The sequence below is a fragment of the Micromys minutus genome (genome assembly GCF_963924665.1).
Source record: "Micromys minutus genome assembly, chromosome: 3".
Classification (NCBI taxonomy): Eukaryota; Metazoa; Chordata; class Mammalia; order Rodentia; family Muridae; genus Micromys; species Micromys minutus.
The window spans coordinates 13,537,627-13,557,043 of record NC_137972.1 but is presented as its reverse complement, the minus strand read 5'-3'; the positions used below and the strand labels follow the sequence as shown (position 1 = coordinate 13,557,043).

Below are 19,417 nucleotides of genomic sequence, written 5' to 3'. Positions count from 1 at the left end.
GGGTTCTGGGAATCACTCAGGTCGTCATGCTTGGGCAGCAAGCACTTCAAGGCTGAGCTATCTCCCCAGCTGACCTGGAAGACATAGCTGTGCTGCAGCAGAGGGCTCTAATAGGGAGCAGGCGTTACGCACACTGCCTTGTTTTCATCCTCTGGTATGAGTTACGCTCTTGGGTGCCATTAGAAGCAAAGCCAGGGAGAGTGGACAGTGCTGCCCTCTTTGCTGATGAGGAGTTTCATGGCTCACAGGTGACATCCCAGCCAGCCTAGAAGCAACGACCATTCTAAGAGTGCCATGGCCAATTCTGTTCCGAACTGCTACACATGTGCTCAGCCATAAGGTTGTTGTCACGGAGCCAGATCTGTCCCTTTCATTTTTGTTATAGTCAAAACTAAAGATAATTTTCTATTTGTCTTTTGTTTTTCCAAACAGGGTTTTTCTGGGTAGCCCTGGCTGTCTTAGAACTCACTCTGTAGACCAAGCTGGCCTCGAAATCAAGACATTCACCTGTCTCTACCTCCCGAGTGCTGGGATTAAATGTATAGACCACTACCAGACAAGGTTAAAATTCTTAAAAATTATCTTAAAAAAGAATACAAGGAACCTGCACTGGGCACTGAACAATGTAGACCTGCTCCAGCCTCTCAGCCTGTGCTCCTGACTTGTAGCAGATGTAATTTATTATTCACTATATTTAAAGAATTCAAGAGTAAGCAATAAGCAGCCTCCCTGTCAGACAAGGGAGCCAAACAGGAACAAATGAACACAACCCACACTGACACACGCACACACACACATGCACACAGGATAATGTCAACCACCTGCATTTACCTTCTGCTCAGTGTTCCCTCTTTTCTTTGGGTGAAAGGCTCAAAGACACTTAACAGCAATTCTGATTTTATGTCACATTATACTTTCCCATCTCAGCGTGTGCATGAATGTGTATGTGTGGAGCCTGATCCCTAGCTGGCAGCTGCTCCAAACCCTGCTGAGAAGGAGGCTCGCAAGGGCTAAGGGGGAGATGCTTGTAAAGCAGTACCTGTTGTTCAAAGCTCCAAATTCCACTTGGTTTCAGTTTCTTTCTTTTGAATTCATTCCTACTATTGCTAACAGTGATCTGAGGCGGCAGAGGCAGCTCAGTGGTTAAGAGCACTTGTGGTTTTGGCTCTCACCCCCACACTGCAACTCACAACTGTCTGCAACCCAGATCCATGTATTTGATGACCTCTTCTGACATCCTCAGGCACCAAACACATACACAGGTAATACAGGCATAAAAATAAATCTAAAGAAAACTTCACATAATAATTATCTTTTTTAAAAAAAATATAAGCACATGGCCCTGCTCCCACACTCCTCAATGTACTGAACATCAGCACATAATTATGTAGGCAGCTAACAGTCTCCGGCATATGTTTTTAAAAGCAATTTATTTAAAAAAAAAAAAAAAAAAAAAAGAGGGAAATGGAAAGAAGGCTCAGCAAAGAAAAGTACCATCCCTTAAATCCCCAACAGAAGGAGAGAACCAACTCTGCAACACCGTCCTGTGGCCTCCATGTGTGGTGGCATATGTGTGCCCACACTCGTGTTCCTGTGCACACACAGTGGAGCAGCAGAAGTAACTTCTGAAGGCAGAGCAGCACAGCCAGCGGCCTGAGCACCGGGAAGCCGCAGGGAAAGAGCCGTGGCTTCCACATAGGTGAGACCTAAACCTAGAAAGTTGTCCCCTGACCTCCAAAAATGTACCACGTCATATGTCTGCTGTGCCACATGTGTGCCTACATTTAATACATACAAGTAAGTAAACAAATCATTTTTTAAAAACCTGCCAGAATATGCATTACAATGTTGACGATGGATTTCCCTTTCCCCACTAGTTTTCTGTATTGTGCACATGCTCAGTTTTGTTTTTTTATAACCAGAATTTACCTGTCGTTTTAAAATTAAATATAAAAGTGCTTATTCTAGAGTGGGCTCATTAGCACATAGGTCTCGACAGACTGAGTGCTAACCCAAGCCTCAGAATAGAAGTCACACACGAGCTGGGAGAGAGGGAAAGGAGCCATGCACAGGAAAGCCCTCACTACTGAGCAGGGGACTCAGGAAGCGGTCTGCTTTAGTTGGCACTCACCAGCCATGGGAGAGGTAAGTGGAGGCAGCTGCAAAGGTGGGAATATGTGGTGTGTGTGTGTGTGTATGTGTGTGTGTGTGTGTGTGTGTAGGATATCTCTGGGAATGTTAGGCTAAGAGCCATATTTTTGTGTAGGAAATTAAGGAGACTCTGCAAGTTCTGGAGTGAAGAATGAGAAAAGAGATGGTAAAATTGTTAACAGTAAGTTAGTCCTACAGAAATTCAAAAGCAATGTTTAGTTTTTAGGTTTTTTTTTAAGTGACAGAAACTTTGTCTCCTAACAATAAACAAGGAGAGGACTGAGAAGTTACACTGAGGACCTGCTGAGAGTGGTGTCAGGAAGATCAAAAAGAGGTGTAAGCACAGGTCAGATGAGGGGAGAGAAGGAAGAAATCCTCAGTCAGTCCTTAAAATATCTTCAGTCAGAGGGGAACCTGTGCTTGGAGTCCCCACTGCTGGAGCCCAAAGTCTGAGGCCAGCCCAGCAGGAGCATGCCTCAGAGAGAGGGGTGGAAAACAAAGACAAACATTTCCTCATCGCTGAGTACGTTGCAGTGTCTGGTGCCTATAGATTATCTGCTTTAAACCTCATGCTGTCCCTGTACCTTCAGCCTTTTGTTCAGGAGACTGGCACAAGAGAGTTTTAAGAGTTTTAAGTTAGATACACATAATCACTTAACTGATAACTAGGGAGGCAGGACTCAAAGTGTGGCTCCAAAGTGCATCGTTTTAGTCAACTCTGTTGCCTCAATACAGATCATGAACTTGGGGGTGGGGTGGGGTTGAGCAGGAGCCAAGGAACTGACCATGAGGAGAGAGCAGGGGCTGGGACCGTGCCTCTGAATCAACATGACATCCAATGGGAACATTAATTACAACTGTCTGCTCTTTTTAGGGGCTAAAAAAAAATCTAATGCTATGCTAAATATACTTAGAGAAGCAATGAGAAAGTATCAATATGAAGAATTTTCTTTTGATTATTTTAATATAAACTGTTATAGCCTTTAATCTTGAAGTGTTTTAATGAACAAGTCCGAATTGATGACAGAAATTTCTGGAAAACTGAAATTCTAAAAAAAAAAAAAAATAAAATAAAACAAAAAACAAAAAAACAACCCCAAAAATGTTACAAGGGATTGATGTACCTAATTTTGCTTTTTACGGGGAAATTTTGAAATTATGTCTGTGGGTGTTTTGCCTGCGTGTGTATCTGGTGTCAGGACAGAAGAGAGTACGAGCTTCCGGAACTACAGTTACAGATAGTCTTAAGCCACCACATAGGTGCTGGGAATTGAACCTGGAACAGTAGCCAGTGCTCTAATTGATAAGCCAACCTCTCAGCCCCTATTCTTTTATTTTTAGTTACAATAACTAATTCATAGTATTTAAATTTGGAGTTGAGTGCTCAAGCTTATTGCCTATTGGAGGAAAATAACAAGACATCCTGGCGTGGAACATAAGTAGTCACACTTCATTTTGTGCTCATGTCTCCTCTGCTCAGCCTTCACATTCAACTACAGACCACCAAGTCACTGGGCACTGTGGGACGTAGGACTGGGCTACAGCACCGAGAAGTAGGAAGCTCCAGTACAGTATGATACAGACGAGCCTGTGTCATAGCTCCTGCATGTACAAGTCCATGCTGGAATTTCACTGGACTCAAAATTCTTGAAACTACTGATGCATGAACTGAGGCTCAGGAAACCTTGTAGCATATAAAAGGTCTTCACATGCATTGGGATGTTTTCACAGGACCTAGCTTTTCCCAAGGAAAACACAGCAGTTAAGTAAGAAGGAATAGCAACTAGGTTTATCAAATTGTTTCAAAGATTTACAAAGCTGGGGAGAAGGAGGGGTACTTTTGAAAGCTTAACTGATTTTTAAATACTTGCAACACATAATTATAGATCCTGCAAAGCTTTAACCTTGGTGCTGTTAAAAGTTAGCTAGCAGGTCACAGGCCAATCCCTTAGGGACAGCATAGCACACATCAGCTTGGCCATTAAATAAGTAAGCAACATCACATGCTGTTTTCAGACTTGAAATCTCTGAGAGGCAAAACTGGAGGGAGGAGCTATAGCTGTCTGTGACACTGTGATTCAAAGGGCCTGTACCCTTGTCTGCTACATACCAATGAAATCCACAGACTTGTCCAACCAGGGCAGAATTTTCTCACAAAAGCTGTCATTCACAGGCACGCGCAGGAAGTGAGATTCAGGTATGAAGTCAGGCTTTGGACAGGTACTGCTGGCATTTAACACATAGCCAATCCCATTCTGTTGCATCAGCTCCTGTATAGGGAGAGAGCAATTAAAGGGAATCATTTTGTACTAAGAATCTCATTTTGAAAGATTGATCTTGAATACTATGACAAGAATTACAAGTTTCTTTGCACAGAGTAAAATCCAAAAATCCAAAGAAGTGACATTTACAGACTTAAAGTTGACAGTGAAAAGTCATGGACACAAAGCCATTTAAAACAGTTGCCTAAGGAGCAACCACACACGGTCAGTACAATCAAGACTCGGTTGTTTCCACTGCTGCACAGAGTAGAATAAAGCACACACTGGAACAACAGTACACCCTGCTGTCTTCCCACACGGGCAATCCTGGGCATTCTTGTTGCTTGGTTTAAAGGTCTTTCTGAAGTGCATCTATTTATGTGTATTAAAGATTATACCTACTATAAACTGGCATGTCCCACGGGCTTTTCACATTCAAATGCCAGAAACCAGCTACATTAGCTTTCCCCCTTTTTGCCCTGAATTTCTGCTTCCTCATCCCAACACAGATGAAACATGAGAACATCCAACAGCCATCTGGCAAGACCCTTAAAATCCCACCCACATGGCTGCCAATCCCCTCAACATCACTTCCCCATTTATCCTTTCTTCTCTCTAGTCCCGTCCACCACTCAGTGAGCAATTCCCGAGACAACCTTTCCCCTCCAACCATATTCTTTACAACAACTAGGGTAATATGTATTTTTTGAGACAATGTCTTGGCTGTGTATCCCAGGCTGGCCTCAAACTCCAGACCCAAATGATTCTCCTGCTCCAGCAGCCAAAGAATCTGAGAGAACATGCAGATGCCACCACGCTCTGCTGATGGTTTTTACAACTAAGAGCAGGCTAAGTGCTCCTGCCATGCAGAATCCCAGAGCACTGCATGTGCATTCACCCACGCTTCTGGATTTAGACGCTCCACCCTGTCTTCCAGATGGCTTTCTTCCCATTTTTCATACTCAGCTTGACCTTATCTATGAATCCTTCCCATGGACACACAGTTAACCATTCCAAACTCTATCCTCCTAAAGTTCTTTCTGCATACCATTAAAATAACTCAGCACTGTATGTGGCACTAACAAGGTTACCTCGTGCCTCCACCAGAAAACAACGAGCCGTCTTGAACTGATCTTGTTTTCTTTGTGAACTGCACTAATATGACTTTGTTGTTTGGTAAGCACATCTACCACTGCCACGCTGACCAGGCAGGCTGAGGCAGTCCCATGTTGATTAGTCTTCCCAGTGCTGCCTCTCAGGACATCTTCTAAGCCTGAGCATTAAACGGCTCTGGCCATTCCTTCCTTTTCTTGGATGAGAGACAGATGATAAGAGTTCTTCCTGTTTACCTTCCTGACACATGCTGGACCTCACATCTCCTCATCTTAAGACACTTGGTACAGTAAGTGTATTTTATGTTATACAAAGAATACAGATCATGTGGGCGGCCCTTTCTCATTTCTGAGATGACATCAGGAAACAGCATTTTGATTTACATGGCCAACTCCTTCCTTCTACAGAGTGCAAGGTTCCCTGAGGCCCCTCTGCTCCGATCAAGCTCACTATCAGACTGAGATCCTACTAGTGTTCACCGAAACCTTTAGTGTTCAGGGACTCAGACACCTCAGGTTTGCCTATGTGCCATCTGATTCACCACAGCCCCGGTATGTCCCTGGAAGGAGACCAAAGAGACCCAACTAGACCTAAGTTAGCCTCTGAAGCATTTCTTAGTAAAGTCTCGAAGGACCCCCCACACACACACACACCAATAATATCACTAAGTTAGGATGTGTTAAAAGCAAAAAGAGGGGCTAAAGAGGTGGCTCAGCAATGAAAAGTACTGTGTTTCTACAGGACTGAGGTTCTGTTCCCAGCACCCACATGACGATTCACAACCATCTGTGATTCCAGTTTCAGGGAACCTGAGACCCTCTTGAGAACACTGTAGGCACCAAGCATGTAGATGGTACATTACATTTATACATGCAGAAAAAAATTCTCACACATATAGTGAATAAATGAATCTAATTTCTTTTAAAAAAGAAGCAAAAGGAAAGTGTGGCAGACTATTCTTCCTACAAACTCAATAAAACTGCCATAGAGAAAACATGTTTGGTGCCTGACTTGTAGCCTGATAACCCACCTTATAGAAGTGACAATTTTTGACTATTTTCAGGTTACATCTCGTTTTACATGTACTTTATGCTCATTGTAACTAGTAAGATTTTAATGCACACTATCAAACCTTTAAAAAAATCAAGTACTGACAAAAATGTATTTGCATACTTTTATGCATAAATGCTTAAAAACTGTACATTTAACTTTGTTTTTTAAAATAAAGTTGTAAAAAAAAAAGAAGTGACAATTCTTTAAAGATTTATTTATTATATGTAAGTACACTGTGCTGCCTTCAGACACACCAGAAGAGGGCATGAGATCCCATTACAGATGGTTGTGAGCCACCATGTGGTTGCTGGGATTTGAACTCAGGACCTCCGGAAGAGCAGTCAGTGCTCTTAACCACTGAGCCATATCTCCAGCCCCGTAAGTGACAATTAACCTAAGTATTCAAAAATATTTTTGAGAACCTTTATCAGAGGACTACCAACAGACATACAGTACACATTATGTAGGCAAAACCGACTAGGCACTACACTAAGCGTTGACTAGTTTTACTGAATTCTCACACTTTCTGTGTGATATGTTTTATCCCTGCTATAAATGAGAAAACTGAAGCTTAGTGAGGTTATATAATATTTCCCAAGTCTGACCTACACACACTGGTCTTGCCTGCTAGAACCAATACAGAATGAGATTCAAATCTTAACATACTCATTTCCAGAAGCTTCACTGTTAGTTCTCACCATACACTAAACTTAAGCTTCTTTTATGACAAATTAAAGTGAACAACAAAGTAATGGGCTCAGAAACCCACACAGAAATCTGAGTGTTGTGGTGCCTTTTTGTAACCTCATTGCTGGAGAGGCAGAGACAGACAGATCCCTAGGGTTCACTGGCCAGCCACCCTAGCATACCCGTGAGCTACAGGATAATGAGTAACCCCCAGCCATGGGCAAAGAGACACCGTGGTGACGGTGCATCAGTCAGGAGCAGTCCTTTGCTCATTCTAGCCTGATGCCTGGCTTGGTGGCCACAGCTGTTTTATGCCTAGGCTTATAAAAATCAACTCAAATCAAATCCAGGCAGCTCAGAGCAGGAGAAAGACAGACAGAAACCTGCAGACTGCCATGCCAACCACAGACCTGACATCCAGCATACAGCACAAGTGGACATCAACTCCTGCTTGCTGCTATGCCACACAGCAGGACATAGGATGTCACCCAGGGGCCCACAGGCTTCATGGCCAGTCTGCAGCAAGAGCCATCACAATGTGCAAGTGTGTGGTGGACAGATGGGAAGGAGATATGGAACAATTTGAACATTATAGAGATGAGTTGGAGACTTGAAGGTGGAGCGTAGCAGCCTGTTGTGAATGGCCAGCCCTGCCGCCTGGGACCATGGTAATGTCCCAGTCCTAGCTGCTGCTGGGGGCCATGTCTGAGTTCGTGGCTAGGCAGTGATAGGGGTCAACCATGGTTCATATTACCACTATAGAGCGTGGGACACCCCTGGTCAGAGCAGCCACATGTCCAGGACCTGCAGCCCTCTGAAAAGCTGGTCCACCATTCTGCAGCTGGGCCTAGTGGCAGGAATTGAGTGAGCTGGCCTCCAGGGTGTGAATATGGGACAGCTGACTGTGCCGTGCATCAGCTGGGTGGTGGCACTGGTGCAGAGGTGATGGCCCCCACCTCATGTCACCCCACCACCTCCAGCAGTGGAGAAAGCTACCCACAAGGTCATGAACTCAGGAGAGCGAGGCTGCCCCTCATACCCTGTAGCAGTTGGAAGAGCTGACCCTGGGTCATGAGAGCCAGAGAGCTGGCCCTGCCCCTCACTGGCTACAGCACTCGGGAGTTCTAACCCTGCACCACCCCAGTAGTACAGTAAAACTGGCCCTGGTGATGGGAGAACAGGTGGGCTAGCCCTGAGGACATGAGTGAGGAAGGGCTGGGCCCAGTCTCTCCTCTGCCTTTGTCCTCTTTCCACCTGAGGCAGTTGGAGAGCTGACTGGAGTCAGGAGAGCCTGTGAGCTGAACCTGCCCCTCACAGGCAGCAGCACTCGGCTGTGTCTGGTAGAGGGGGCATGGGTCCCCCAAGGGTGTAGCACAGTGGAGGTGACTTGGGAGGTGTGGGTGTGATGGCCACAAGGGCATGAGAGCACACTGTTGGACGAGCTGTGGCACATTACAGCTTTCATGATGAAAATTTTTATGCTTTGGTTTTTTTGTTGTTTGTGTTTTTTATTTGGGGGAAGAGCTGCCCGGGTGAAGTGGGGATATGACGAGATGGGGAGATGAGCAGGAGTGAGGAACGGGATGTCAACCCCACGAAGAATCAACACGAAGTTAAGAAAAAAAGCAAGCTAGATGGCACCCAAAGCTGCTCTGGCCTCTCCTCACACCATGCTACCTACCCACTTCCACACAACTCTACTCATAAAATCTGCTACCAATTGACATGGAAAATTCTTTGAAAAATGAGATGGAACTTGATAAATATAATGAGGCCAATTTTTCAAACAAGAAGGCAAACAAAATACTAACATGTCACACAAAATGGAAATGTAGTTTGACTGCCATGTTAAATCCCACAGTGCTTTCCATGTCTAGGTTTGCAGGCACTACAGAGACAAACCTGAAATGTGACTTTTAGCTTAAAATTATACATTAAATAACATATATGACATGGAAGTAGGGTCACAGCTATCCAGGAAAAGGAAGTGAGCTATGCAGGACAGACGAGGAAAATGGCTTGGCCAAAGTTTATGATATGTTTGAATGAAAATGTCTTCATAAGACCTTCCATGACACAGGTAAGAGAATTCCAAGTCAGTCTGGGCAGAAAGGAAGGAGGGAGGGAGGAAAACAAATATACATTAGTTTACTAATTTCTAATGCATGCTTTTTCTCCATAGCTGAGTAGTTTGGGGTGGGGGAACAAGGCCTAAATGCGGCAATTTATTTTTAATTTTTAATAAAGAGCAAGATTTCACAAAAGCCTGGAGATGTATATAGTACAGTTAGCAAAATGCTTGTCTGGCATGTGTGAGGCTCTGGGTCTTGTTTGTTACCTAAATAATAGATAGATAGACAGACAGACAAACAGACAGACAGACAGACAGATAGTTTTTAAGAAGTAAGAAAAAGAAAACTTAGAAAAACAGTATTAGTACAGATGCCTTCTCCATCACAGCTGCCTCCCAAATATTTTACAGCTGCCTCATTCTCACCTAATTTATTAGAATCTTTAGCTTAGGTCATATAAAACCAAGTCTCATCCCTCCTTTTTATGTCATTAGTACATGTACTGTTTTAATTAATGTGCATAATTACAATAACAAGCATACTGGCCCAAACAGTCTGAGGGCAAACAACTGATTCTGGCCAGTACATAGTCAAATACTACTGTCAGGTGTGCTTCAGGGACAACTCACAGCTAGACTGCGGAGGGCATAAGGACTTGAAGTGAATCTCTCAATCCCTAGGCATTGTAATTTTTTGATGGTATAACTTAAAGGTATATTTATGAAGAATAAGTATCTTATGGAATGACTGCTCTTCCTCATAAGTGGATGCTGATAGCTATTATAAATTATATAATTTATATAATTCTCATTTTATTTTGCTACATTATATAAAATACACAGCAAAATAATCTGTTCTGTAACTAGGCAGCACAATCTTTAAACTTCTAGAGAGTAGTTATCTTAAGCTGTTAAATATTTAGCTTGGACTCCAGACTGCTGCTAATACGTGCCCTTCCAATGATACAATAAGATAAACTCCTGGGCTTCAACATCCCTCTGACATCATGGCTTAAGTTCTCTGAACTCACCTTCACTGCTTCCTCTCATGAGCTCCAGCCAACATCTCACAGGTACAAAGAGTGCACAACGGCACTGCTTGCAATGCATTCTTGGAGCACTACACTTTCCTGTTCACTCCTTACTATGCCCATAGCCCTTCTGTCCTTCACTCTGATCGTCCCACCCTCCCTGTCCTTTATTTCATGTTGTCTGCCTTCCTGGTCCAACCTAAACTCCACAGGCAATTGCTACAACCGCTCCTTTGCTTTCTGTCCTCAGCTCAGTTGTGCCTTTATCACTTTTTCGTGTTTGTCAGCTCTAATTGCTACTTAGAATTAATCTTCCCCTGAGTCTGCATGTGTGCTCGTGTAGCTGACCATGGCTATGGGAAAACTTCAGCAACGCCACCTGCTTTCACTTTTGATTCAGGCTCCTCAGCAAAACTGGTATTTCCCTAGATGTGTGTTTTCTCCTCTCTTGCATGCGCATTCCACTCAAAGCTCCCACTAGATTTCTGCTCATCCTTATTTTTAAGTTGGTGGAAAATCTCATTTTCCTACTACACTGGACAATTCGGTCCATTACAGACAAATTTTCTTCATTTCATCCCTCACATCTACCTTCTATGAGCATGCACATAGAAGGGGAAAAGGGGAACAGGATCAGGTATTGGAGAGGGGGCAGGAGAGAAACCCAGAGGGCTATCAGTATGAATGGAAATATGCAGCCTGGGGAGTGGGGAGACTCTCTAGAAAGTACCAGAGACCTGGGAGGTGAGAAATTCTCAGGACTCAAAGGAAGGAACCTTAGATGAAGTGCCCATCTTCATCTAAGAGGGAGAGGAAATTTAAAGTCTACCTCTAATAGATAGACAGGGCCTCAAGATTTCTGACCCAGACGTGTTCCTGGTTTCTGTCTAAAAACTGTAGGGACCAAAAAAAAAAAAAAAAAAAAAAAAGGAGAACAGACTGAGAGAAAGGCAGTCCAACCAGAAATCTACCTCATGGGAGACACCAAGGCCTGAAACTATTACTATTGGTATAGTGTGCTTACAGACAAGAGCCTAGCATGGCTGTCTTCTAAGAGGACCAACCAGCAGCTGGCTGAGACAGATGCAGATACTTACATCCAACCATTGGACTGAAGTCGGGACCTCTGTGGTTGAATTAGGAAAAAGCTGGAAGAAGCTGAGGAGGAGGGTGACCCCATAGGAAGATCAGCAGTCTCAACTAACCCAGACACTGAACCACCAACCAGACAGCACGCACTAGCTGGTCCGAGATCCCTACACATACAGAGCAGAGGAATGTCTGGTCTGGCCTCAGTGGGAGAAGACTCACAGAATCTAAGAGAATTGAGGCCCCAGGAAGTTGGGGGGCTGGTGGTGAGGCCTGCTGATCCCCTCAGGGACAGGGTTGAGGAATGGGCTGAGGAACTGTGGGAAGGGGGACTAGGAGAGGTGGCAACAGATAAATTGTAAATAAAATTTGAAAAGTATCTCTTTTCTTTAAGCTCATTCTTTTCAACAAAATTTCTTGAAAGATTTGCTTATGCTGGCATCTCCTTCCTTTCTGCCTGTTATTCCCTGTACTCATTTATCCCAAGGCATTCCCACCTCTCTACCAAAAGGCAGATAAGTTACCCTTGATCTCCATGTTGTTCTATCCAATGGCCAGCTCTAAGCTTTTATTCTTCCTTGACCTACAGAACCATCTTAATTCCACCCTCTTCCTAGATAATATCATTCACTTGCTTCCTGGACTAGTAGTCTCTTATTTCTTTATTCCTAAGAACCCTTTGTTGACTACTTCTTAGGTCCCCAGACTTTCATGCTAAATGCCATATAGTTTAATCTACTTATCCATTTAGATTTTCTTAATGATCTTACTTTTATAATACTAAATATTGTCCATATGATAATGACTCTCCAGTTTATACCTCTTCTTTCAAAGACCTCATCCTGAATTCAAAGCCTCACCTGACTACTCAGAATGTCTACCTGAAGTTTAACAGGCAGTGTACACTTGGTGTGTGAGTAACTGAGTACCACTTGCACATGCCAGCTGCTTCTCCTTTCTCCTTGACAACACTCGACACACACCTCTGACATCTAATCTACCAGAACACTCTTAGCTTTGCTTTAAAAATGTAGCCAGAATTCAACCACTTGTCACTCCTGTTAGCAACTTGATCCCAACCACTATGAGACCTACGTGTGGCCATTCTGCTCCTGTCCTGCAGGTCACACCACCTTCCATCAGCACTACTTACTTGGTAAATCCTTGTTCTATGCCTCCCAGAGGAAATCTTTACAAGGCGTCAGTGTGGAGCCTTGCCCTCCTCAGGCTTCCTCTCTGGCCATGTGTCTCATGCTGACTCTGTTACAGCTACACTGCTCTCCTTACAGCCTCAGATTCCAATACTCTCTGCTCTTTTCCTGGCTGCTGCTTCTGCCTCTGTTACTTTTCTCTGCACAGCCAAAAGATTTGCCTTTGACCTCTTTGAGGTGTTTGCTTACAAAGAGGCCTATCTTCATCACCCCTTTACGTTAAAAGCCACACCCACAGGTACTCTGAACTGCTTGCCCTGTTTCTTCAGGGTGCTTATCTCCATGAGCACTTATCACATAATAAATAGGTAATAAATAATGGATTGCAATATATAATTTACCCACTTCCTCTGCTCACAGCCTCTTTTACAGATGTGCCCCAGTGCGGAGAACACTATCTAGCAAACAGTATCACCTCAGTAGTTCATAAAATTATTATTCCTAAAATGACTAAGTCACAATCCCGTAGCTACTTTATTAGTATCTTTTGATAAATAATCTCCATAGATGTTTCTTAAACACTTTCATTTGAGAAGCAATAATAAAATGTCAGTACATTATGGTCCAGTCATTTTATAACTTATGAAAGACTGTTTTACCTGAGCCTTCCAGATTTATTTTTAAAAGGGATTTATAAGTAAATTAACAGCATGGGGGAAACATTTTACTTGCTGTTCTGAAGCAATTTTAAGAACAAGATAAACTGCCTGCATAAAGTTGTAACTGTTTACAAGTTACGTTATCAGTGTTTGAAAACTAACCATGTAGGCCTTGAGCAAGGCGCTCGTGAGCTGGGGCATGAAGAGCGGCCCCTGACCAAGAGAAGGACCGTCTCTCAGCGGTCAGTTGTACAAATATCAATAACACAAAGAGGAGTCTGATCCAATGGCAGAGCAGCAATGAGAACAGTACTGGGTGAGCCACGGGACCCTGAGGGAGAGCTGCAGCCTTCACTTGAAGTTTTCAGTATCTCCTTTTATCTTCATTAAGTCATCTCTGGACAATACCAATGTAATGTAAACACTAAGTAAGCAGCTGCAGTACTATACTGTTTCAACAGTAATGACAGAGAGAAGCTTGTGTAGGTTCAGTACACAGTTTTTTGCATAATTTAAAATTTTATGTGTGTGTGAGCAAGGCATCAATATTTTTTTAATTAATGAGAAATGTCTACTGCCATTTTTATGCTCCCTTTCTCCCAGGTCACATCAAGCTACAGCAGTGCTTCCACCCAGTGGCAACCTATCTGGAGGCTCTTCTGGATGTCGGCCACTGATCTATACTGTCAATGGTAGAACACCCTTGTGCCACCTTCCTACCAGTTCCACCCACATCTTCATTTTCATTAACTTTTTTGTTCTTTGAGACATCTTGATATATATCCCATGTTGGCCTGGAATGCTCGGTTGCCCAGACTGGCCTTGCTGCTCAGTTCTCTTGCCTCAGCCTCTGACGTGTAGGAGCTGCAGGCGTGCACCTTCTCATCTGGCTCTTCATTCACTTCTCGTTTAGAAGTTTGTCTTCTATAGTATGAAATAAGCTCTTCGTACAGTTAAGACTAGATTTCAAGTACAGATGCTATAAGATCATGGATGAATACTGATTAAAAGAAGGCCTGACTGTGGTGTGCTATGATGATTAAAATGAGCAGGTCATGTCATGAGTACTGAATCAGGAGTCAGCAGTGTTCAGGGGAAAAAAAACAGACTTAGTAGCTTGATAAAGCAATAGTCGTTAGGTAAGAACTGGTGTGCAAGACTGTTTCTTCCCGGAGCTGTCTCTCAGCCATCACGTGGGGCTGCTTCCGAATTGGGAAATATGCTATGAGTTACCTTGTCATGCGAATTATTGTACCAAATAAATCTTATCTAAACAACTAATATGCTCATTGTAGAGGATTCTACACATGAAACATTTCTAACGATACTTTTGGTGATCCTTTGATCTTCTTACGTCATATATTTCTCTGAGAAACTCCCAAATTAGCACTTGACAGTGCTGTGTACAGGCTATTACCCAACACTTATACAAAATAAATAAATAAGCACTCATCTTACCAACAGCGAAATAAGACAGCATGGGAAAATCCACTTAGCATGTTAAAAGACCACAACAAGCCACATAAAGAATGCTAATGGCAGACACTTTAGTGATAGTGAGTGGTTCACTTTAGACACACAATAGAGCTTCAATCTACTCTCAATAGGTAATTTATCAAAATATTTGGAATATTTGAATATAAAATTTAAAAAATTACTCCAACTGTTAAGGGCCAAGGGAGAAAAATGATCAGGAAACTTGAGGGATGGAAATACTGCTCAGTGGTAGAACACTCGCCTAGTTAGTACACAAAAGGGTCTAGAATTACAAAAGAAAAAAAAATCCCATCCTTCAAATAACTAGGAATCCTCAAGCTTTTCCTATCCCACATATGAAATGGGCATCAGCAGCTGACACCAATACAGCACAATTAACTGTCCTCACATCAACTAGTAAAGGCCCGAGGGCAGAACAGATTCTAGGAAACAGAAAGGACAGTGTAAGAGGAAGAAACAGGATACTTTGCAGCCAGTGACTTCTCATAGTGTTTAAACAAAAGGCACACCTTGAAATGTGCAAAACAACTAGTTCAAGCTAAGAGTTTACCCTCCTCATACAGCTCTGACCGTCTAAAGTGTGGCCACTCTGAACTGAAATGTAAAGAATAATTCATGGCACATTTCAAAACCCTGGGCAAGGAAAAAACATAAAATACATACTTTTTTAAACTGGTTGTGTATTAAAATATTTTAGCTATATACTGACTTAAGTAATATGTTACTAAAATTAACACTAAATTGTCTTCTGCTTTTTAAATAAAGCTACTATAATATCTTAAATTATGTATGTGGCTTGTATTATATTTCTTCTGAACATCACTGATAAAAAATTAGCTGTAGACAAACTAAGAGGGAAAAAACCCCAACTATGATCTGAAAGCCTGCCAGGATATGTCAGTCCTCAGTAACAGCGGACACTGGTGACAGCCATGTTTTGTTTGCCTTTACATTACAGTGCTGAACTGTGCTTGTGGTGACTTCATAGAGAGAACTTGCCAAAGAACTTCTCCATGAGATTCCTGTGGTTCTTGCCACTCCCACAGTGGACTTGGGCCAGTTGGCGAGCCTCACAGCTCCTTGTGGATTGAGCTGCCCTCACTAGTCTGTCATGGTGTCTGCTAGTGGGCTGGGCTGAGCATAACTAAGACTGGAACTGTCCAAAGGACCATTTCTCAACAGGTCCACATCCTCCTTTGTTCTATTGACCTTTCCTTTCACTGCCTCCAGTAGGTGATGGGACAGAAGAGAGGAAAAGGCATTTAACAACCCTTATTAAAACTAGGTTTTGAAAAACCAAAGCCGACAATTTCATTTTCCAGAAAACAGATCTCTGCTACCGAAGCCAATGACAAAAATTTGGGTAAATAACAACTTGGAGCGGCCTAAATTCTAATCCTATGTGGGTTAAATACAACAGTGCCAAGAGCCTAAGCTTCTTTCTTTTCTTTTTTTGTCGGTGCCAAGATAAGATCTCACTATACAGTTCAGGCAGGTCTGCAGCTCATGCTGAGATTACAAATGTAAATCATTATTCTAGCTAAGAGCCAAGTACTTTAAATGTACAGTATACACTTAAATTTGGGGCCAACCTATCTTCAATGACTTAGCACTGCATTAAATTTCATCTATTATATTAGCTATTAGCCTCCTAAGAGAATACCTATACTTTTAACACATTTTGGTGACACATTATTATGTGTATGCATATGCATGCTCTCATGTGTGTGCATTTATTTATTCTGGGTATATGTTTGCACACCACAGAGTGCACATGAAGGCTAGAGGACAACTTAATGGAGTCAATTCTCTCTCCTCACGTGGGCTCTGGGTGTCACACTCGGATTGGCAGGGTTGGTAGCAAGTGCCTTTAACACTGTGCCATCTCCCTGAACTAGCCCTTTATTTATTTTAATATTAAAAACATTATATCCGTGCTAAACAGCTTTATGTGAACTTGACACAAGCTAAAGTCATCTGAAAGGAGGGAACCTCAATTAAGAAAATGCTCCCATAAGATCTGGCTGAATGCAAACCTATAGGACATTTTCTTAATTGGTGATTAGTGTGGGAGGGTCCAGCCTATTGTGGGTGGTCCCATCCCTGGGCTGGTGGTCTTGGGTTCTATAAGAAAGCAGGCTGAGCAAGCCAGTAAGTAACATCCCTCCATGGCCTCTGCATCAGCTGCTACTTCCAGGTTCCTGCCCTGTTTGAGTTCCTTTCCTGCTTCCTCCAATGATGAACAGTGATATGGAAGTATAAGCCAAATAAATCCCCAACTTGGGTCATGGTATTTCATCTTAACAATAGTAACCCTAACTAAAGACAATAGCATTCTAGATTTTTTTCAAGTAACTTCAACTTCTAAATTTTAATAGAAAAGAACATATCATTCTGAAAGATCACTAAAATTTCACCTTCAGAGATCTTCAGGAAAAATAAGCATATATTATTGCTTCTGGAATGTTTAAATCAGGAAATTGAACGGGAAGATGATTTGATTTATGATGCTTGTATGTAAATCTGTTGCATATGTCTGTAATCCCACTGAAGGCAGTGACAAGAGAATCAGAAGTTCAAAGTTACCCTCAGTAAACAAAATCAGAGTAGCCTGGGTTTATAAATTCTGTTAGGAAAAAAAAGAAAACCTAAAAAGACACAGGTAAAAAAGGTGTGCCAGGTGTAGTGCACACCTTTGATCCCAGCACTCATGCAGCAGAGGCAGGCAGATCTCCGGTTAGGGCCAGCCTGGTCTACATAATAAGTTCCAGGACAGCTGAGGCTGTTACATAGAGAAACCATGTCTCAAAAAGCAAACAAACAACACAAAGAACAACATCAAAAATGTGAAAACAAACTGGGTTCATGTTGTGAGTTCATCTAACACTTTCAGAATAAAATTTTTCTCTCATAACAAAATAAAAGGGGTTAACTAAATCTCGAAAATCTTTGGCTCAAAAGTGCTTGTCAACAAACTCATCACCAAAGACTAATTCCTGTCCAGTGTCCCAAAGCTGCTCCGCTTTCCAGGGCTCCTTAGTTCTCTCTCCACTCGCTCCAATCTGTGGTAAAGAGGCTCAGTGACAGTCTTCCATGGTGGCTTCAGGCTGAGCCTCCTGCTCCGTGAACTTACATAAGCCCATTCGCTACCCACAAAGACTCTACGTGTTCTGTTTGCTATACATTTAGAAGTCACGGCAGGTCGTGGGACCTCAGGGCTGCACATTTCCCTGTTCTCACCCCAGGTGACTGCTCTTGCTTTACAGAGAAAAATCAATGTGCTACTGTCAAAAATTTTTAAAAGTACAACAATATGTTATAATTATTTGTGCTGACTGACCTGTTAAGGTTTACCAAGAAAAAAAATGGAAACCTTAACTAGGGCTTCAAGTCTATTTGTTTTTAACCTGGATTAAATAAGTCAAATATCTCTAGACTTGCCACAGGAATACATGTCTTTTAGAAAGTAATCCTTGCTTTCTGTAATATAGTTTACTAATTTCTAAAATAGGACTAACAATAGTCATTTGCAGGTCGCCAGGAGTTGAATTAAACTGATTAAGGTTAGGAGTTGAAAAAACAGAGCTAGAGAGATGGCTCAGCAGTTAAGAGCACTGGCCGCTTTCCCCAGAGGATCCAGGTTCAATTCCCAGTACCCACATGAAGGCTAAAAATCATCTGTAATTTCAGTTCCAATGGGATCTGTCACCTCCTAAACTCCCATGGGCACCACACATGCATACATGTATGCCAGGCATGGCGAATTATAAATTAACTAAATAAACAAAATTAAAACAAAACAAAAAATGTCCAGCTGGGCAAGGTAGCATACACCTGTAATCACAGCACTCAAAGAAGCAGACAGGAGGATCTTTGAGTTCAAGGATAGCCAGAGTTTCACAGAGAAATCCTGCCTTGAAAAACCAAAAGCCAAAAACAGAGTTGAAAACTCCAGTTGCTTTTTCAATGAGTAGCATTGTAAATTAAGAGGTTTTAGAGCAAAGCCACTTTTCCGAATGGAAGAGCACTCTTCTTCTCAGCGTTGCAACTGAAGAGCATGTAAGCTGCAGAACCAGATGGAAGCTCCATCTTTGTTATGTTTGTGACATTATACACACATGCCTCCAACCAGTATGTGTTTCTCTAACAGGGCTGTCCACAGCAAGAATAAATGTTCCTCTCTCCTCAAACTGTTCCAGACATTTTGAGACACAGTGGAACTGACAGAACCCATGTCTAGTATCTGTCTTGACCGTCTTTGACCACCTTCTTGCCTCTTTCTTCCACCAGCTGTCATCTTGAGGACCTTCCTCAATCCAAGGCCTGACCTCAATCCCTTTCTAGTATGATACAAAAAACAAAAACAAAACAAAACAAAAACAAAACAAAACAAAAAAAAAACAATTCATTGTAAATGTAGGACACTCAATTACAGTAACAACAATTAATAGTCCAAGAAGACAAGGCTAATAGTATGAAAACCAAAACAAAATAACCCCATTGCATTTCAATTTTCTCAGAGCTATGAGGAAAACAAGCAACAACAATTTAGGTGTCATATGGCAATAAACACCACCCAAGTAATATTGTAAAGAGGATACATGTAGCTAGGGGTCACACTGACAATGAATGCCCTTTCTGAGATCACAGATGT

General features: G+C 42.4%; 1 protein-coding gene across 1 annotated transcript in view; it reads right to left on the bottom strand.

Annotated features, from left to right (window-relative positions):
• Positions 1 to 19,417, bottom strand: part of DUSP16 (dual specificity phosphatase 16) — a 73,213-nt gene that overhangs the window by 5,423 nt on the left and 48,373 nt on the right. The window contains exon 5 of the mRNA XM_080914697.1: positions 4,262 to 4,421. Within this exon, the coding sequence (XP_080770823.1) occupies positions 4,262 to 4,421 (160 nt within the window). The remainder of the gene's footprint in view (positions 1 to 4,261; positions 4,422 to 19,417) is intronic.